This window comes from Triticum aestivum, chromosome 1B, assembly GCF_018294505.1.
Source record: "Triticum aestivum cultivar Chinese Spring chromosome 1B, IWGSC CS RefSeq v2.1, whole genome shotgun sequence".
NCBI classification, from domain to species: domain Eukaryota; kingdom Viridiplantae; phylum Streptophyta; class Magnoliopsida; order Poales; family Poaceae; genus Triticum; species Triticum aestivum.
In genome coordinates this window covers 4,990,364-5,012,170 of record NC_057795.1, presented here as the reverse complement: position 1 = coordinate 5,012,170, position 21,807 = coordinate 4,990,364, and the positions used below count along the sequence as shown (strand labels likewise).

At 42.6% G+C, this 21,807-nt stretch overlaps 2 protein-coding genes across 3 annotated transcripts; one reads left to right on the top strand and one right to left on the bottom strand.

Annotated features, from left to right (window-relative positions):
- Positions 1-3,103: 3,103 nt before the first annotated feature.
- LOC123102884 (chaperone protein ClpD1, chloroplastic-like) lies at positions 3,104-6,297 on the bottom strand. Its single transcript, XM_044524345.1, has 2 exons — positions 5,458-6,297; positions 3,104-5,122 (listed from the first exon to the last, which is right to left on the bottom strand). Exons 1-2 carry the CDS (start codon positions 5,691-5,693, stop codon positions 5,062-5,064), a joined length of 297 nt encoding a protein of 98 aa, XP_044380280.1. The 5' UTR covers positions 5,694-6,297; the 3' UTR covers positions 3,104-5,061.
- A 4,153-nt stretch (positions 6,298-10,450) lies between these two features.
- On the top strand, positions 10,451-14,708 carry LOC123102854 (F-box/LRR-repeat protein 14). 2 transcript variants are annotated; one of them, XM_044524308.1, is made up of 3 exons: positions 10,454-10,597; positions 11,936-12,034; positions 12,439-14,708. In XM_044524308.1, the coding sequence occupies exon 3, from the start codon at positions 12,457-12,459 to the stop codon at positions 14,263-14,265; it is 1,809 nt and encodes a 602-aa protein (XP_044380243.1). In that variant the 5' UTR covers positions 10,454-10,597; positions 11,936-12,034; positions 12,439-12,456; the 3' UTR covers positions 14,266-14,708. The 2 variants fall into 2 exon arrangements, with proteins under 2 accessions (XP_044380232.1, XP_044380243.1); XM_044524297.1 differs by lacking the exon at positions 11,936-12,034 and having other exon boundaries at positions 10,451-10,597.
- Positions 14,709-21,807: the final 7,099 nt, after the last annotated feature.

The following is a 21,807-nucleotide window of genomic DNA, read 5'->3' as shown; positions in this document are numbered from 1 at the left end:
TCAACGCGGAGAAGTACGTAGTTTGGCAAGGAGCGGTGGGCACACAGTGAGGCTACGGCGATGGCGTGGCCGCATCGAGAAGCATTAACGTGCGCATCAAGAGCGCATCCTCGCGGTGTCCACGTCGGATCGCTAGAGACAAAAAAAAAGATCACTGGCAGAGCCAATTGGGCGAAGACTAAAATAACACCTCCCTCTGCTTTTTCTCACGAAGCAAACCCCAATCTCCATCTCTGCACGCAACTACTCCTCTGCCTCGCCGCTGCCGCCGCCATTGCCGCACCCCATCTCCATCCCATTGCAGCAACACACTGCGAGCCTACCTCGTCTCCCCTCCGCCGGTGCGGTACTAGCCGCCCCCACCGAGCCCTAGCAGCAGGAGGAGTTGTGAACATCGCAGATCAAGGGAGTGGTGGATGATTTAGGTCACGAGAGGTGAGGAGATTCGGGATGGGGGCGGTGGAAGGAGCAGGTCATCATGAGGGTGGCGGGGACCCGCTCGTCCCTCTTCCTCGGTCGATCGCGGCGTCTCCCGCCCGGGCTCATGCGCCCACGGTGGCAGCGGCTGCAGAGAAGGGCGAAGGGATCCCGCTCTCTCCTCTTGCGTGATGCGTCGCCTCTGCTCCTCCCATCCCTCGCTGCCATCTCCTGGCCTATGGCTTCCTCGGGGCGCCATCGACTCGATCTGTCATACCTAGGTCGCCGGCGCAGCGGCTGTCCATGGTCATGTCTGGAGGTCGTCTTGGGCACAGGGATGCAGTGTGGTTTGAGGATGAAGAATAACTGGTAAGGTCTTCTCACAATGTTTGGATAATTTTTTATTTCCAGTCCGTGCTCCTTATAACAATTATTTGTTCATCTTGTAGAAGTTCAAATATATACCTCAGGACAATCTGGTGGAACAAAAAAGAAATTTCATATTTATTCGAGACAAATAGAGATTACCTGGTAATGTATATGACAACCCCTTATTTTCTGTAAAATGTTAGCGCAAATGACCAATGTGGTGTGAATTCCACTACTGCAGATATCTTGTTGATGGCACTATTTTTTGTCACTATGAAAACATGGATTATTATCACACTATGGTTCCTACTAGTGGTTGGGGCGCACCCGTGGTGCGCCGCCTAAGAGGAAGTTGTGGCGGTGCCAGGTGGGATGCGCCCCTTTCACTGTCCTTTTCTATTCTTTGGGTTAGGCTTTGTTGGCCCAAAAGTAAGGAATCTAGATGTATCTAAATATCTGGATGTATGTCCTTTGCTAGACAAGCTATGCAAGGAGGCGGAGAGATTTATTCATCATTAGAGAGTAGTGCGCTAGTTTTTTATGGTGCGGACTTTGGCCCTATCAATCATCATGTGATGGTGCAACCTTGTAAACATAAGACAGTTTGCCTTCCTTCATGGTTAGCGTCATGGAAAATCTGTCCAGTTTGTGGCAATCATCGCCTGCTGCCAGTTGTTGTCATGATGCGAGCGATGTTGTGAATGCTCCTGCTTCTAAACTTAATTGACGGGCCATCCAGATCCGGGCCAATGCACTCGTGGAGGTACTCATCGGTGAAAATAATGGAGAAGTAGTGCAAATTGGAGAAAGATATGATTATGAAATTCAGCAGGATGTTATGTGATGTCAAACGGAAAGATCCAGATAGTCACCATCCACTTGTACGGTGTTGCAAATATGGAATGGTAGGTTCTTTTGCACTGATGAGGCGCTCTAGCTTGTCAATGTGTTGTTGATACAGCTTCACCTTGTCACCACAAATGAAGTAGTGGAGACGATGATCTGATTTTCGTTTCATGCCAAAGATTCTAGGTCCTTTAGGGCAAAAGCCGGAAGGAGAGGTTCGAGAGGCTCCTGGTTGTTGCGAGCGACTGCACGGCGTCACTGTACAGTGAAGTAGGTTTACCAGTTATTAGCGTAGAACGTATGCAGGGCATGTAGGTTGTTTGATGTGGGTTGCGTGCTCACCCTCGTTGTCACTATTGCAGATAACAACATCAACATGCTCTTGAGACGTGTCGATGAGCTCTGGCGACAGAAATGTCCTGGAAGGTTGCACCGCTAATCGGTAAACTTAAATTAACAAATTAGAAGCATATGCGATTCAGAAATACTCTAAGAACATGAGTGACCTTTTAGCATTTTCACCAGGCAGAGAACTTGCCTCAATGTCCTAGACAAGCTTGATATGCTTACTCGAGGGAAGCGTAGCTTGGTGTCATCGTATGCCACAACTCTTCAAAATTAACCATAGATATATACTGTTGTGTGTTTAAAAATATAATGTACATCCAAGGTTATATATCAAGGAAGGATCGCTAACAAACTCACAGACCCATGACAATTTAAAGAGAAAACACAATGTACTTACAACCTCTAAAGAGTTAGATTTGAATGCAGTAGTGCCACACACAAATAGAACTCGCAGAGGTCGGATATTTGCTTTGAATAAAGATGCGAGTTTCAGACAACATCATACACTGAATAGATTCATAATTACGTGACATTTGACTTGATATCTTTAATATCTCATCAGCTTGTTTCACCTGTTAGAATACATGAGAGGCAAAAACACAAACACATGGTGAACTAAAAAATTATTTTCGGCTCAAAAATGTAAATAACAAAAAAAAATGAGCTATAGCTAATTGAAGAATGACATCATATCTCTTAGGTTTAAACAAATTGAAGGATCTATATCCACTGATTTAAGATCAAAGGTAAACTTCAACATCATTCTTAATGACGTCTCCATTGCAAGCATTCATTATAGACATTTGTTGTCATGCAAACAAATATAGTCTGAATTCCACTTTTTTTGGTAATAATAATGGAAATACACAAATCTAATGACCAGAGAGCATGTAAGAAAACCGCAAAAGAAATATGTTCTTCTTGGGTAAGGAGAATATCATCTATGAATCGTGCTTCCCCTAGTTATGTTACTAAAAAGATGAAGTACACAAGCATATAAGAAAGCATGAGAACTATTCCTCCGTTCCAAAATAGATGACCCAACTTTATACTAACTTTAGTACAAAGTTGGGTCATCTATTTTGGAACGGAGGGAGTACATTCTAAACCAAGTAGGCACCCCAACTTGAAAAGATATTCTGATGTTTTTACATTGAAAACTTAATACACCTGGTGAAGACTAATTAGACTTTTTGCAAGGAATGGCATGGTGCAAATCAGTTCCTACCTCTTTATCGACCTTCTTGACATAATCTAAATGTTCCCTAAAAAGACAAAAGATAAAATGTTCTTAGGAACAAGCTAGCACATGATCTTGAAATAAAAATCCTTGCAAAAGGAGGGCAAAGCAAAACGAAATGCAGAGACAGATCAATTCTGTTTCAAATAAGCATTTCCGTTACAGGCATAATCAGAGGAAAAGAGGACAAAGAGTGGAGAGGATAAGATGATGTACATGAATGGCCTCACTATCCAGGTCGGCGTTGTCCGGTCAACCGCTGCAGAACCATCTTATCACCATCAATAATCAAACTACCAGATGCTTGCAAATGGAAAACTTCGCCCTACCACCCCTACTATTGTCAACTGCAGCTATCAGTGTTGTTCCATAGTGCGTCAGGCAAGCTGTGTATAAACTCCAATACAGAAATGGACGAGCACCGGCCTGATCCACCTTTCTGTCTGAACACAACTATTTTAGCAGCCACATATCTGATAGTTTTCTGAAGTAGTGCACGACAACTGCGGGAATTCAGAGAATGAACTCATTTCGTTGCAAAGTAGGAAGTAGCTCAACAGCAAACCCAACTGAATCCACATTCCCCAATAATAACCACTCCTATAAGAACACACTTATTCGAATGCCAAAAGCACAGTCAACATCTAGATGCAAAGCATCCAACCCAAGAAAAAGGCATCTCTTCACTAGCAATCCAAGCAGTGAGAACCATCTCAAACAACAGCACTATCCTGCTGGCAGCGGCGGTGGCGGCCCTACTGGTGGCGTATGGCGTCGGCACAGTCCAGGTGTACTGCGGCGCTTGTTGGGCTGTACTCGTGCATGAACTACATCAGCGGCAACGACACGGCACCCACCAAGTCCTGCTGCTCGCAGCACGGGTCTGTCATGCAGTCCCAGCCGCAGTGCCTCTGCAGCGCGCTCAGCGGTGCCTCCTCATCGCTCGGTGGCATGACCATTAACAAGAAGCGCACAATCGGTGGAATTCATGTCCCTTGTTTCTTGACGCGTAGCATAAACAATATCACAAATGGTGCAAGGAAAATATATGTGAACAAACATACACAATCCAAGAACAAGTAACAGAAGTCGCATGAAACAAAGTGCAAAGTGTACCTTAGTCGTAGAGCCGACTCGCTGAACAGATCAAACGACGAATCAAACTTGCAGATCAATTGATCTGCACAATTTCTGATAAAACAAATGAGACTGTAAGGCAACTAAGAGCAAACACATGATTAGAAGTTCAGAAACATTGAGATTCTTATCAGGTTTGTTATGATCATGTGATATTCATTATGAAGTTAGAGACTGTGTAATGAACCTGTTCTTACGGTCTACAGAATCTTTGAACTGTTTTACGTTGATACGTATGTACTTGTTTGTTCACCCCTATAACACCCTAACTGAAAAGCTGATGGATGGAAATGGAACGTGAAAACCCTTCCCAGAGTGGCAAGGAAAGTCCACCGGCGTGATGGATCCCTCTTTTGGGCCATTGTAGATTTGCAGTCGAGAAAAGGTGAAACATCTCTTCATCACACGGATCATGTCAGGTCAGAGGGTTTTGGATGCATGGAACCTAATTGGTAAGCAGGAAGGTTGCGGCGTGCAGGCATGCTCTGATGCTGAACTGACAGGGCACAATGGATCGCCAAATCGTGAGGATCAACAAAATTGGGCCACAATTGAAAGTTCAGCCAAAAACCTGAAATTCTGATCCTTACAAGCAGAGTTATTGCTCTGTTTCAAGTGACCACATGACACATGCGAGCAAAAGGAAAATTACTCACTCGTGTATAAGAGATCAAGAGGGGAGAAGAAAGATGGGGAACCATGGCTTACAGCAGGCCGAGGAAGAACTTGTAGTCTTTGCAGATGATATACAAGGAGATCCTGGACCTGTTTCATAAAACTTAAGTCATGGCGAAAATGGTGAAAAGAAAATCCCAACATGATCTTGCAAATGAGTTATTTCCCGGAGAGCTTGTTTTAGTTTTATGTTAATTATGTGCCTAGTATTACTATTTGTACAATAAAATTATGGGTCATAATTTGATCTTGTGCTCACAAGGGAAGATGAACTCAGTATATGATAAATTGATTGGCTATAAACATGATTATTTGATAAATACTGGTAGATGGCAACACAATGGATGCCATGAATGAATAATTAGGCGTGAAACATAGATAAATAAATATCAAAAGGAATTTCTGGACATGATTACTAAGCGTACCTTCTGACCAGATTGTTGGTGGTGGGATGGTCGAGACTGAAGAGCGTGATGGTGAGGTGCTCGGGGGAGATGAAGCTGCAGCCAATGTTCCTGGACAGTTCGACGGCCACCTCAAAGACGCACCTGCAGCTCCTGTCGAAGGGCATGTCTGTGTCGAGCCTGGACGCCTTCTGGGCGGCTGCGGCACTCCTCGCGCTCGGGCTCGACGGTGATCCTGGAGGAGAGGAACCCCCCATGGAGCGGTCCTCGGCGACGAGGCCGAGCAGCAGGTGGCGCGGCGCCACGTCGCCCTCCTCGAGCCCCTGTCCTCTTTCTGCGACAGCACCACCGTCTTGACGGCCCGCTTCGTGAAGCGCTCGAAGACGACCCTGTTGACCCCCCGGCGCGCGGGCCGAGAGGCCTCGCGCCGCGTCTCCTTCTTCTCACCTTCTCCGGCAGCCACTCCTCCACTCGCCGTCTCTCCATCTTCCCCACACTCACACCGCGCGGCCGGCCGACCCAGCAGAATCAGCGCCTCTCCTGCTGGAGACTCCATGCTCTGCTCGACCTCCTCCTGATGGTCGTGGATGGAGAGGACATGGACGTGCCGATCTTGGTCCGGTAACAAGCACAGCGCCTCTCCCCCGTGTGCTCCTGAGATGCAGATCGAAAGGCTCGAGGGAGGTGGAGCTCCGATGGCTAGGCGCGCGGTCGTGGCAGTGAGGGGAGGAGCAACGGGCAACGAGGTGCGGGTCGTAGCAAAGGGCGCGGAAGAGCGGCAGTGTGGCGTGAGCCGTGAGATTGGGGGATGCCGCCGGCGGAAGAGATGGAGGAGAGTAGAGGTCTCTTTCTTCTGGACGAAGGAAGCGACCAGTGGTGAGGGAGCACTCTTGATGCACACGTTAATGTGTTTAATTGGCGCCTATTGCTCGGAAGTGTGAGGTCGGACCTTTATATTTAAGTAACTCCTTAGTTTGCTTCTCTGGAAAAATAATAATTATTAGCATTATCAGACAGGGGAATAATACCTAATACTGAGGTACATGTAGCATTGGGCCAGTTTGAACATACATACCAATTTCTGTCTTGTCCAAGACAGGGGAATAAATACCTGTACTTTGCTTGGAAAAATAGAGTTTGAACATGCATACCAATTTCTGTCTTGTCCAAGACAGGGGAATAAATACCTGTACTTTGCTTGAAAAATAGAAACCGAGGTTTACTACCTTACTTAAACTGGTTTCCTATTCCATGTATAAACCTATAGTTTTACGACTCAACCACAGAACTCAAGTGCATGTAATCTTTCGGCAAATTTTTATGCCTGATGTATAGATTCTCTGTGTAGCAACGGTGCCACAGTTTCCATAGTACAATTAGCAAGCCTCACAATGTTCTATTTTGTGCTAGATTTCTGATTATTGACAGATATTTTTGTATACTGTCTGCCCAGATACTTGCGACGGGTTTCTTGATCATACTTTTTAGTCTTGGAAGAAGACAACAAGGTGATATTACGTATCTTATCTAGCTTTTCAGTATGTGATGGTGTGTTGTTTAGGGTGAAAAGTTGGCTTTCATAGTTCAGAACAAATAAAGCCTAGGAACATAATGGTCTTCAATGCCATTGGAATAGTTTTATTCTTACATTATTCATATTTGTTTGTACTCAGTGGTTTCAATTGTTGGAAAAAGGGGGGATGGATAGGGAAGAACAAAGGATGTCGTATACTCTCTTTGGATTTAAGGCTACCATTTTTTTGTTATTGAGTAGTGATACTACATAGAATCCTGTTTAATGCATTATAGTGTGTGTTCTTATGTGGTGTCTCCTTAATATAAAATGTATGTCATATTAGTATTGTGATGATCGTGAATTCTGGAAGAGAACTTGTCACCTGTACCTTTGGAATATTTACATGTCCAGCACTCATTTTATTATCTATTATATTAGGGGGCAGGCTATATATCCTTTAGATTTGTCGACCCATGAAATAATTAGCATAACCATCATTCTATCAGTGTAAATAGTATTGTGAGGTAGTTTAGTGGTCAACAAGGATTGTATAAGGATGGAAAACACACATTTAAGACAGTGTTCTTATTTTGTATTCTTCCTTAGCAAGCACTTCTTCTTGATCCTTCTCTGTTCTATTTCTCTCCCTTGTCATGATAATATCTTGAGTCATCTTTGCAAGAGCTGCTAGCAAAAAGTTGAACATCTTAACAGGCTCGTATACCCAAAGTGGAAACTTGTTCCAGTAAACAAGTTCTCTAAGTTGAATATCTATGCAGTTCTGATTCTGAATGAGCATTTCTGAATGTATTAATTAATCACTTCCGAATCCTTCACAAACACCACACTGTAATCCTTGAGGTCATGTTAACGTTACTTCTTCATACTGGATCTAAACTTTTGGCTTTAAACTTCAATAGATATTTATTCTTCATACATGCCCATCTCATTTTACGTGTACGGAGGCTAACCACTATTTTTGTACTCCCTCCGTTCGGAATTACTTGTCTCCGAAATGGATGTATCTAGAACTAAAATACATCTAGATACATCCATTTCTACGACAAGTAATTCCGAACGGAGGGAGTAATTCTGAATTGCAGGTCCATACTTGTGCTCTGTAAATGGTCATTCCATCAAAGTTAACATTATCGTGGTCATCATTGAGAAGCCGAACGGTACCACCAAAATATAAAGTGAAGAGACCCACTTACCCAGAACAAGGTAGATCATCATGCTGTCATACCATACATCAAATGGTATGCCGCAAATACAATCGCCAATCTTAGAAAACTCAACGAACGGTAAGGAGATTGGCTTGTATGGACTCACCATTCGCCCTCTCAGTACACAATCACCAATCTAAGTTGTTCGAATAAGAACTACTTCTTAGTTTCCATGTTCTGTTATAATGGTCCCTATTTTTTTTTTTTTCCAAATCTGCAGATTTTAATTATGAATCTAATTCAGATTTGTTCCATGTTTTTTTGCTTGCAGTAAAAATCTTACTAGAGGCAACTTGATATAGGAAACAAAGTGAACTACCAGTTTTCTGTTGAATAATCACTACTCTAGTTTTATTGTGATGTGTACCTAAATTTATTCTTAGAGAAAACTTGACATGCAGACTGCATGTTCTTATGTATTGTTTCAGTAACAATGATTGCATAGTAATTCAGTTATAACTATGTAACAGAAGATGGCAGGAACAATGGTACAAATTCAAGTATGTACATGCCAAAGTTGATAGGTTTAACTCTAGGCATTGCATTACTATGTCATGTTGTACTATTCTTTAAAGAATTTGTAGGGGGTACTAGAAAATATGACTCGATGAGGGATGCATTGATTTAAAAAAACGGCCTGAAAGTATTGAGTTTAGTAAAATATTGTATAGCCTTCTCCTAGAAGTTTGATACACTCTTCAAGAAAACAAACTTTTTTTAATCATTAATCTATAACTTTTCTCATATTTGAACAGTAGTGTTATTTGAGTTTGGTTACAAAAAGTGGCATGTTAAAAACTTAAAATAGGTGGCTTGATGCAACTTTTGCAAAGTTTGTCGAAAGAAACGCAATGACTGTGCATTTCATTCTCATATGTGTTCTTTTTACAGTCCAATGCATCCTTTGGAATGGGACTTGAGCAGGCATGGTTTCCCTCTACATCCAGCGTCCACATGGGCAAATCGACAGATCTCACTATGGTGGTGTATCATAAAGCTCCCCAAGCAATTCAATTGGATATTTTAGGGATCAATTCCGGGAAATCACATAGGTACCCTCAGTTTATCTCATTTTGCGGTTATTTGAATGACTATGTATTGTTGTATTGTCGTGCTCCGCGGGTTGGCGTTGGCCGCCAACAACGACGAGGCTGGCGGCTCGGGCGCGGGCGTCGTCAACCTTGATCGGTGTCCTGTTTTTTCTTTGGTTTTTAGTTGTTGTTATGATCAGTGCCCTGTTTTTTCTTTTATAAATTGCAATGAACGACCGAAGCTCGACGAAGATGTCCTAATCTCATTGTATTTGAGTGTCATTTATTTAGCTCTTCCAAAATTTATAGTGCGGCTTCTTGTAACATGCCATTTTCATGTGTTTATCAAGATTGTAAAAAAGCAACAGGAATGAGCGACTGCCAACTTGGCACCGCCCCAACTTCCTTTGAGGAGGCGCCACAAGGTGCCGCCCCAACCCCTAGTACAACACCATCGTCACCCATAGACGCGTACATACATCATATCACAATGTTTTGAGATACATAATGAATTCTTTACTTGAACTCTTCTCTTGTAATCATCTTCTTGGATCTTGATCCTCCATGATTAACTCACAAGCTTGGCGTGCTGGCGAGGAATTGACTTGGTAACGGGCCGTTGGTGAATGTGTGTTCCAGGCCATCGGAGCTGACTAGCGTTGTTGATTGTAAGGCGGTGCGTACCTTATTGTACCAACCGGAGCCACAGAACTGGGTTGTGTCACTATAATGAATCGGAATCAGTTAATGTAATGAATCAGAGCATGCCAATGTAGCGTTTCGGACTTAGTTACTATAGCGGACATTTTTAAAACAAATTGAGGAATTTTTTTGAAGTGTATATTTTGAAAAAAGTGCAACCATTTTTTGAATTTGTGAACAAATGTTCAAACACAGGAAACATTTTTTGGAAACTCAAAATATTTTTTGAAAACATGAACATTCTCTGAATGTGTGAACAATTTTTGTTTTTGAAAAGCGCAAACAAATTTGTTGAAGTTGTGAGCATTTATGAAATTCTGACAATTTTTGAAACCATGAACACTTTTTGGATTTTTGACAAAAGTGACAAATGGGAAATGTTATGAAATTCCAAACAAAAAATTCTATATTATTATTGTAGATTTGTTTTTCCTGTGTTTTTCATAAACAAAGAAGGTGTAGAAGGCCGAAAATAGCCCCCGTCGGCGCGCAGCACAAGGTTCCTGGGCTGGGCCATGTGAGCCCCCGTCGGCGCTGCAGCCCACATCTTCCTCCGCTCCGCTGGAAATTACTAGCTCTAGGGTTTACTACACTCTCCTCTCCTCTCCGGCGAGGTCGAGCGGCGGCGGCGGCGGCGGTCTATTCTCTATCTCCTCCGACCGAATCTACGGTCGTTCTCAAGGAAGGTACCGCCATTTCTTGCTTCTCCTCTCCTCTCCTCTCCTCTTCTCAAGGACTGATTCGCTTTCTTGTTCTTGATTGATAGGGGAAACCAAACCGGTAGTATCATCATCATCCATAAACTTAGTTAATTACTCCCCCTCACCTGTGAACTTTTTGCTAGGGTTGCACGGATATTAGAATGGCCCTGTGAACTCAACTCAACTCATCGGCTGTGGCTGGCAAAATGATTGATTTCCCTACCTTCTTTCTTGCCCAACCGAGAGCTGCAAGTAGTAATTTGCATATATGCTCTGGTTTTCATGTTCAGATTCAGCAATTGGTAGTAATTCTGCTTGCAGAATTGTTTGCGTCAATTCTAGCACATTATTAAGCCTCTGCTACGTAATCATGGCAGTAGCTAGTAACAAATATGCCTGGAGTGTCATTTTTTTCCTCCTAACAATCTAGACACAGATAAGGTGCTAGCTAGCTACTTTAATAAATCTTCATGCTTATGAACAACACACAATTAAAGTTTTGGACAGATACAGCAGAAAGTGCTCAAAGTTCGTTATTGTTGTAAAGCCATTCTCCTAGGTAGTACTAGTAGAAAGAAAGTAAGCTTTTTGCCTAGGGTTGCAGAAAATAGTATGAGTAGTATTTTCTACTTGAACAGATATTAGATTGGCCCTGTGAACTCATCGTCCGTGGCAGGCAAAATGATTGATTTCCTTGCTTTCTTTCTTGAACAACCAAAGAGCTACAAGTACTAGCAACTAATTTGCATATTTGCTCTGGTTTTTTTGTTATTAATTAGCCAGGTGCCTCCAAAGTCCAAGTAAGTTGGTTCGGATTCAGCACGTTTCTATGTATTCTCTTTCTTAGTTTATTATTATTCAGGCTCTGCTTGCTACTTTATTATGGTGGTAGCGCCATTTTTTCTTTCTAATAATCTAGACGCAGATAAGTTGCTAGCTAGCTACTTCAATGAATCTCCGTGCGTGCCTGGTTGGTTCAGATTCAGCACGTTTCTTTGCATTTTCTTTGCATTCTCTTAGTTAGATCATAAATAAAGTTAGTTAATGTTGTATAGCCATTCTCCTAGGTAGTACTAGTAGAAAGTAGTAAGCTTTTTGCCTATGGTTTCAGCAAATACTGAGTTGTATTTCTAGTCGAACAGATATTAGATTGGTTTTATCTATCAATAACTGCACCCTGTGAACTCAACTCATCGGCCGTGGCAAAATGATTGATTTCCCGACTTTCTTTCTTGCCCAAGCAAGAGCCACAAGCATTACTAGCTCATTTGCATATATGCTATGATTTTCATTTCATGTTATTAATTAGGTGCCTCCAAATAGGTTCTAAAAAAAAAGTTGGTTCGGATTCAGCCCGACATGACTGGATCGCATACACATGGTTCAGCCAGAACTGCTTTCTGTATATGATTCAGAATTAAAGTAAGCCCGACTGTCGGTATTCTTGAGGAATTGCTTGCATCAATTCTATCTCGTTTCTTTGTACTTATTCTCTTAGTTAGTTCATTACCAGGCTCTGCTTGCTACTTAATTATGGTGTCAGCTAGTTTAATTTAATGATGTAGCCTGCCTGTAGCGTCAATTTTTCTAACAATCTAGACACAGATAGGTGCCAGCTAGCTACTTTGATAAATCTCCATGCTTATGAACAAAACACAAGTTTTGGATGGATAAAATTGCTCAAAGTTCATCAGTATATTCTCCGTAATAAGTTTTTGTCGCCAGTGTGATCTCCATCTTCACATGCATTATTCTGATATATCATAATTTGAGTCCAGATCTTCGGATTTTTTCTGAACCTTGATATATATTACCTGATTGTCCAGCTGAATTTGGTCTGTTCGATGGAGGACCTACCAGAGGCTCTGGTGACAGAGATTGTCAAGAGGATCACCAGGACAAGTGATCTCAATTGTCTTTCCCTCGTGTCAAAGCAGCTCTACAAGATAGAGGGGAATCAAAGGGGTGCTATCCGTGTTGGTTCCGGTCTTTGCACTGCTACAGAAGCAGTGACATCATTGTGCGCCCGGTTCCCAAATCTGCAGAAAGTGGAAATCGATTACTCTGGTTGGATACCTGGACATGGAAAGCAGCTGGACAACAAAGGCCTTTCTGTGTTTTCATCTCACTGTTCCTCGCTGGTTGACCTCACCTTAAGCTTCTGCTCATGCATCGATGACTCTGGACTTGCTTGTTTAGCGAATTGCAAGAAATTGGTGTCTCTCAGGCTCAACTCCACACCACAAATAACTTCGATTGGGCTTTTCTCAGTTGCAGTTGGTTGCACAAGTCTATCTGCCCTCCACCTTATTGATTGCGAGGAAATCGACAATGTAGAGTGGCTGGAATACCTTGGTAGGGATGGACCATTGTACGCCCGCTTCCCAAATCTGCGGAAATTGGAAATTGATTACACTGGTTGGATTCCTGGACATGGAAAGCAGCTGGACAACAAAGGCCTTTCTGTGTTTTCATCTCACTGTTCCTTGCTGGTTGACCTCACCTTAAGCTTCTGTTCATGCATCGATGACTCTGGGCTTGCTTGTTTGGCTTATTGCAAAACATTGGTGTCTCTCAGGCTCAACTCCGCACCAAAAATAACGTCAGTTGGGCTTTTCTCGGTTGCAGTTGGCTGCACAAGTCTATCTGCTCTCCACCTTATTGGTTGCGAGAAAATTGACAGTGTAGAGTGGCTGGAATACCTTGGTAGGGATGGACCATTGGAAGAGCTTGTAGTGAAGAATTGCAAAGGAATCAATCATCATGACTTCCTAAAGTTTGGTTCAGGATGGATGAAGCTCCAGAAGTTTGAGTTTGAGGGCAAAAGAGGAAGATATGATAGTCTTACAGATGATGTGGTCTATGACTCCTCGTACGATGCTCACAGCATGGATTTGTATGATTTCTACTGTGAGAGTTTGAAGGATTTAAGGTTGGCACGTATTAAAACTTGGCCGGAAGTAGGACTTCGTGTTGTCCTAGGGAAATGTAAAGCATTGGAGAAGCTTTGCCTTGAGTATGTTTGTGCCTTAAATGACAATGACATGATTGCATTATCTCAGAGCTGCAGCAACCTTAAAAGCATCTCACTTTGGCTCAACCTGCAGCACTACTCTAGTGATGTCAGCTATTGTGAAACCAGGACATCATTTACTGATAACAGTCTTTACGCTCTAGCCCTAAACTGTCGTATGCTTCAGATGGTGGACCTCAGCTTTACAGGATGTGCTGCTGACTGGCCATCAGAAATAGGATTCACACAAGAGGGTTTTCTGGTGCTCATTCAGTCTTGCCCAATTCGTGTCCTCGTGCTCAACAACGCCAACTTCTTTGATGACGAGGGGATGAAGGCCCTCTCATCCTCACCTCATCTGGAGACACTCGAGCTTATATTGTGTCGTGCGGTAACTGATGTTGGGATGCGCTTCATTGCGCACACCCCATGCTTGAGTAATCTCACACTTCGGATGTGTCCTAACGTCACTGATGTGGGAGTGGCTGAACTGGAACATGCACAGAAGTTAGAGTCTTTGGTCGTCGAGTCTTGTGGTGAGGTCTCTCTGCAAGCTGCGCATTGTGTTGCCAAGTCAGTTCAGTACTCCAGCGAGTGTTCAAATGTCCTTATGAAGAAAATTGGTCTTGGCAGCTATTGATGAAGTGGTCTCCAAAAAATTTAGTATGGATTTGCTGCTGAAGCCATTAAGTTGTTTCCTATGCATCATTGCCTTCTACCTTTACTGTAGGATTTTTCTGTATGATAGTCTAATGATGATCGGCATCTAGTGGATGAAAGTTTAATAGTGGGCACCACTTGTGTATTACTATCAACCGTACGTAATTCTGGTTACTTTATTTCTACTCTCTGTAGCCGTTTCGTGACCGGCATAAGTAGGCCCCAAGATTTCCTGTATTTGCTGTGGAGGCACTATATGGCCGTTTGGTGTTATTTGTCTTATTTAAGCAAATGTCCTGGACCCCTTGTTTTATTGCACAAATGCCTGCTATGTTCGCGTGGCACTATGCGATTCATTGTAGTAATAATATTATGTCCAAGTTTCGCTGGACATGTACAAAGGCGACATGCTTGTTTTGTTGATATCGACTCCATCAGAAGATGCCTTTGATTGCTTCTCAAAAGAATGGTGTTATTTACTAGTAGCATAATTGTGGATGTTTAGATTCCAGAATGACCTGAAGTTGTGGAATAACTGAAGCTACAGGTATTGCTTTTCAACTGAACCTGAAGACCTATAACATAGTTGTGTGCTAATTACAGGTATGTAGTCACTCACAGCATGTCTTTGCTCTGGACGTCCAGCACTCAATAACATTGTGTTCTTACCTTTTTGAGGGGGTTTACCTATCAATAGAATATGAGCTGGTGAAGTGTATGAAAGTAGCAGAAATTAGGACACCATTTGAGCCATGAGATATCGAGATTCATGTGTTTGCTTGGTTCATCAGTCTAGTACAAAGATCCTGAAACTGTAAATCTTTATTTTAGTAACGAGACAGCTCGTTGCATCAGTTCAGCTCGTAGGAACAACATTTGCCTTGTATTTGTAGCACATCAAGATGCCAACTTTGCTGGTTATGTACTTTGTGTTGTACTACTCCTTCCGTCCGAAAATACTTGTCATCAAAATGGACAAAAAGGGATGTATCTAGAACTAAAATACATCTAGATACATTCCCTTTTATTCATTCTAATGACAAGTATTCCCTTTTATCTAGAATTTATCTGTCACTTTTAACACAGGAGAAAACAGAGGAATAGATGGCGACACTGAAGAAGAAAATTTTGGCGTGTCAGATGTTACACGGTACGCGGGTTGGTAGCGCCAGTAACCCACTAGAGTTTGTATTTTCTTCAGTTTCTGTGGTCAAGATGCTCCTTGGCTGCCATGGCCTCATATTCCCTCAGACACACGACTTCCAACAAGACTTACGGTCCAGGATTTGTATTAAACAGAATTCAACACTGAAACATTTATTTCTACCACAGCTGGTGGGTAGAATTCAAGCACGGAATTTTCCCACAATTTGTAGTTGTGTTGCGCCACCAGTCATGTGTCCTTGATCTAAATGTTTGATCCATGTACCAGCTGAAAAGCGAAAAGAGAAACATTTTTGAGGATAGCTTAAGACATATATACTGAAGCAGTTTTACATGATCAAATAAACAAGGAAATACTACCAAAAAATCACAGGGGATACCATCAAGGAAAAACCCTGCTGCAATGTTAACTCAAGTCCATTCAGTGCATGAGTTGTTGACGGAGGAGAATTGGGAAATATATGAGCAAACACAACATGCAAAGGCTAGGCAGAAATATGGGACCTTTGTTGTATCTCTGTCTGCTGCTCGTACCACTCGCCATTATACCAAAACAAATATTATTCTAGCTTGCTCAGTGCCTTCTCAGATTTTTGACGGAATATCAAAGGTCGACAAGTGGATTTAATCTGCACTCACTTGATTACTCATAAATTACAAAGGGGCATATCTGGGAATATTGGCGTGTTAGATGTTACAAGCAATCAACAATGTACACAGGCTGGCAGGCGTCGACCCACTTGAGCTTGGATTTTTGCTTCAGTTTGTGTGGTGAAGATTCTGTTTGCTGTACAGGCTATGAATTCCACATGACTTCCAACAGGACTTGTATGGTTGTACAGTGCCACACTTCCTCATTTTCCTCAGACACATCTTACAACATGACTTGGGGTCCAGCATTCGTATTAACCACAATTTAACACTCAAACCTTATTTTTACCACCAGGCACCATCACGGAATTTTCCCGCAATTTGTCCTTACGCTGCGCCACGAGTCCTTGAGCTAAATATTTTGTTCTATGTACCAGCTGAAACTTGAAAAGGGAAACATTTAGAGGATAGCTCAAGACAAGCTGCTCCAATTTATTTATGGAATTGCCATAACTGAAGCAGTGACAGGTTACATGATCAAATATAAACAAGGAAATATTGTCGAATAAATCAGAGGAGATAGCATCAAATAAAAACTCCACTGCGAGTGTTAACTCAAGCCCATTCTGCACATTAGAAAAAAGCGAGGCTGCGGCACTGAAGACAGAGGAGAATTGGGAAAGATCCTGTGTCATTTTCCTACAGGAATGAGAAAAGAAAATAGAGGAAGATGGCGACACTGAAGAGGGAAAATAGGGAGCCCAGCAACTGCTGCCAACAGGGTCTGCCAGTGCCAGCGTCCACACAAGAACTTGGAAATTCCAGTAGAGAGAGATGGCGACACTGAAGAATAGTCATCCAGCGGCAGCTTAAGACACTGAATACTTTATTTTTACCGTTGGTAGAATTCCAGCACTGAATATTTCCCACGTTGAATCGTTGCGTTGCACCACCAGTCACGGTTCTAAAAAGCGATTAAGGGAAACATTAGTACTGTACACAACAGCTTAAGACAAGCTGCTTCAATTTCTTTAGTGGAATTGCCATAACTGAAGTAGTTGCAAGTCACATGCATGTCTAAATAAACAAGAAATACTATCAAACCAGTGCGGAGGACTCGAATATTGCAGATAGAGCAACCGAGGGTCTTCTTCCCGGCAAGCCTCATTCGCAGGGCTCTTGATTTTATCTTTTAAGAGTTCGTCCAGACAATGTTGAGGTCTGAGACACCCTAAACGCCCAGACGAAGGGCAAGTTCTCTGTAGTGCCGAGGACGCAGGTTGAGCATGGCAAAAAAAAAGGGTTCAGATGTGAGGGGATTTGGTAATTCTCTGGACTTAAATCAAGAAGGGAGATGCAGAATTTTGGGCATCTACCAGGTTTAATTATTTTCATCACTGCTGCTCACACATCGGGACGAAGCAGCTCCATTGATGTGGCCGTGCTTATATTTTTCCTTTTTTGCCTCATTTCCAAACTTGTGCTTGCTTGATGTATGAACCCTGGTTTGTGCTTAATCTGTAAAGCCGAGAGAGAGCCTGTTTCGAGAGATTGGATAATTTGTGAAATAGGTGAAATAGGTCGGTTTTTCTGATTATTATTATTATCTAAATTATGGAAGCAATAGTAACAATTTCCACCCTTTTCTATATCTATATCTATATCTATATCTATACCTACTATTAAAAGGAGGTGATATTCTTGGTTTCGTCCCGCTTCATTTGGTCCCGCTTTAATCAATTTCACGTACGCTATTTGCTTTCGTTACTTGCCACCCGTTTTGGCCCAACAGAGGAAGCCCATCTGGCGGCGCACTGTGGCCCAGGTCCGGAGAGCTGGCAAACCTGCCAACCGGCCGCACACACTTTGTTCAATTGACCTAGCTAGAGATATGAGAGGATTTTTTTTTCTCCCGTTGCAACGCACGGGCCTTTTTGCTAGTGATTACTCATAAATTACAAAGGGCATACCTGAGAATATTGGTGTGTCGGATGTTACACGGCAACCAACACGTACGTGGGCCGGCAGACCTGCAGAAAGCGCCAGTGACCGACTTGAGCTTGGATTTTTGCTTCAGATTGTGTGGTCATGATACTGCTCGGTTGTACCGCCTTTGGATCCAATACAAGTTGCAGCCACAATTCAACAAGACTTGGGGTCCAGGATTTGTGTGAACCACAATTTAACACTGAAACCTTTATTTCACCACTACCGGTGAATAGAATTCCATCACCTAATTTGTCGTTGTGCTGCGCAACCAGCCACGAGTCCTTGAGCAAAATATTCTCTTCTTTTTTCGTTGCAATCAACATACATGGACCAACAGACGTACAGAAAGCGCTAGTAACCCACTTGAGCTAAGATTTTTACTTCAGCTTGTGTGGTGAAGATGCTGCTTGGTTGCACAGGCTTTAAGAACCTACAAGTTACAACCACTACCTCATTTCCCCTCGACACATGACTTCCATCAAGACTTGGGGTCCAGGATTTGTTTTAAACAAAATTCAGCACAGAAGCATTTGTTTTTACCATCGACATAATTCCAGCACGGAATTTCCCCTCAAATAATAGTTGTGTTGTGCTACCGGTCATGAGTCGTTGAGCTAAATCTTTTGCTCTATGTACTAGCTGAACAGCGAAAAGGGAAGCATTTTAGAAAATATAACACAAGCTGCTTCAGTTTCTTCATAATTGAAGCAGTTACCAAAGAAATACTGTCAAACAAATCACAGGAGAAACCATCAAATAAACAAAGAAATACTATCAAAAAATCACAGGAGATACCATCAAATGAAAACTCTAATGCATTATTGTTGTTAATTCAAGTCCATTGAGTGCATAAGTTGTCGACGGAGAATTGGGAAAGATATGCGTAGGCGTACGCCATAGGTATTGCTTTCTAAGAACAATTCATGTGTGTGTTCTCCACAGGAATGACGGAAGAAAATAGAGGAAGAGATGGCGACACTGAAGAAGGAAAATAGGCGGCCCAGTAGCAGCTGCCAAAAGGGTTTCCAAACAAGAGCTTGGAACTTCCAGCAAGGAGAGATGGCGACACTCAAGAATAGTCATCCACCAGCAGCTTCCACTCAACTGTTGTGTTCACTGAGGACCTCATAACACTATTTAAACATCAGTAGAGTTGCAATTTGTATTGAATCGCATCACCTAGCCAAACACATCATGCAAACACTAGGCAGCAAGCCATGTTGCTCAACACCTTTGTTCTACCTCTATTGCCTACTGCTAGTGTCATGCCTTCATCTCTTGGAAGAAGCACATGCGGCACGCCATGGAGGGATCTCACTGAGATCTCAACGCATGGCCCTCCTCCACTGGAAAGCTACACTTGTGAGTCCACCGCTGCAGATGAGCTCCTGGCAGGAAAACATCAGCCCGTGCAACTGGATGGGCATCATGTGCACGGCCATTCGCCATGGCCGCCGCATGCCTTGGGTGGTGACCAACATCTCCCTGCCGGATGCTGACATCGGTGGCCAGCTTGGTGAGCTCAACTTCTCGGCACTTCCATTCCTTACATATATTGGCCTTCGGAACAATAGTCTCCATGGTGTAGTACCAGCTAGTATCAGCTCCCTGTCAGCTCTTTCGGAACTTTATCTTCAAATCAACCAGCTCACAGGAAAAATTCCTTATGACATTGGTGCCCTGCAAAGTCTCAGGGTGCTTGGTCTCGCACATAACAAACTCACAGGGAAAATTCCTTATGAGATTGGTGCCCTGCAAAGTCTCAGATTGCTTGGTCTCTCATTTAACAGACTCACAGGACATATTCCGACATCTCTGGGTAACCTAACAATGTTAACTGCTCTTGACATTAGCCAAAACAAGGTATCAGGTCCTGTTCCTGAGGAGATTGGAAGGCTTGTCAGCCTACAATTTCTACAACTAAGCACCAACACATTAAGCGGCACAATACCAAAAACCCTTGGAAATTTGACCCAACTAAATACTTTGTTTCTCCATAGTAACCACCTTTCAGGAACTATACCCCAAGAACTAGGCAGGCTGGTCCATTTGCAAAAGCTTGCGCTTCATGTAAATGATTTTTCAGGTCCAATTCCAATCTCCATAACCAATCTTACTAAGATGAACACACTTATTCTCTCCGATAATCAAATCACAGGCCCAATACCTCCAGAACTAGGCAATCTCCCTATGCTAAACCAACTTATGCTCTACCAAAATCAAATCATAGGCTCAATACCCACAGAACTAGGCAACCTCACTATGCTCACTAACCTTGTTTTGTACCAAAACCAAATCACAGGCCCAATACCTTCAGAATTGGGCAAGCTGCTAAATCTCCAAGCATTAGAATTGTCAGTCAACCAAATATCTGGCTCTATTCCTGCCAGCTTAGGAAATATGACCAACCTAGTAGCACTATCCCTCTACCTAAATCAGATAAACGGTTCCATCCCCAAAGAGATTGGCAACCTGATGAAACTCAAAACTCTGTGGTTGCATCTAAACCAAATTTCAGGACCAATACCAAAAACTTTTGGGAAGCTGCAAAGAATCCATGATCTAAGAATCTTCACTAACAAATTATCAGGTTCTCTTCCTCAAGAGTTTGGAAACCTCACAAACCTTGTTAATCTCGTGATAACAAACAACTCACTTTCAGGACCTTTACCTGCAAATATTTGTTCAGGTGGAAAACTTCAAGATCTCCATGTTGCATTGAATATGTTCAATGGCCCCATTCCAAGGAGTTTAAAGACATGCGCGAGTTTGGTTACAATTGACATTCAGTCGAACCAACTAACAGGTGATATATCTCAGGATTTTGGTGCGTATCCAAATCTCACATGGATGAACCTGGCATCCAATAGAATCACTGGTCACATCTCACCAAATCTAGGAGCATCTACCCAGCTACAAGTACTAAAGCTAGCAGATAATATGATCATGGGTTCCATACCTAGTATCATTTCCAAATTGTCCAACCTAGTAGAACTAGGATTCGATTCTAATCATCTCAGTGGTGAGATTCCACCTGAAATCTTTAGTTTAGCAAATCTATATTACCTGAACTTATCATCGAACCAGTTATCTGGATCCATACCCACACATATAGAAAAGCTAAGCAGTCTAGGACTTCTTGATATATCTTGGAACAGACTGAGTGGATTAATACCTGAGGAACTAGGGGCCTGCATGAAACTATTGTCCCTAAAGATCAACAACAACAACTTCAGTGGGTGTTTGCCTGGTGCGATTGGAAATTTAGCAGGCCTGCAGATCCAGGTAGATGTGAGCAGCAATAACCTCAGTGGTGTGTTGCCACAACAACTTGGGAAGTTGGAGATGCTAGAATTTATGAATTTATCCCATAATCAGTTTGGTGGCAGCATTCCATCGTCCTTTGCAAGCATGGTGAGGCTTTCAACACTTGATGTGTCCTACAACAACTTGGAAGGACTGTTTGACTCCATTTTTTTCATCATGCAAGGCAAATATATATATTTAATAATTATCTGGTCTAGTCACGTTAATGCATATTCACTTGTACGGGTCAAATTGTTTATTGGATCAGCCAGTTTGCCAATAGAATAAATCATATGTGCATGCACGGACCCACTGATCAGCAGCTATCCCAACAATAACGTCTGGTGCGTATAACGTGAACGAAATCTTGTACGATGCCACCGGCTAGTTGGACGCGTATATATTTAAACGGGTACAAAGCAAGGTGTGTAGCGGCTGGAGATAAAGAAGCTAAATCAATTGGACTTGACTA

Excerpts from the sequence above, each read along its gene's own strand:
- LOC123102884 (XM_044524345.1), bottom strand. The coding sequence starts at position 5,693 with ATGGGGGGTTCCTCTCCTCCAGGATCACCGTCGAGCCCGAGCGCGAGG. Across the intron at positions 5,123-5,457 it reads ACCAACAATCTGGTCAGAAG|GTCCAGGATCTCCTTGTATA; the intron begins GTACGCTTAGTA and ends TTTATGAAACAG.
- LOC123102854 (XM_044524297.1), top strand. The coding sequence starts at position 12,457 with ATGGAGGACCTACCAGAGGCTCTGGTGACAGAGATTGTCAAGAGGATC.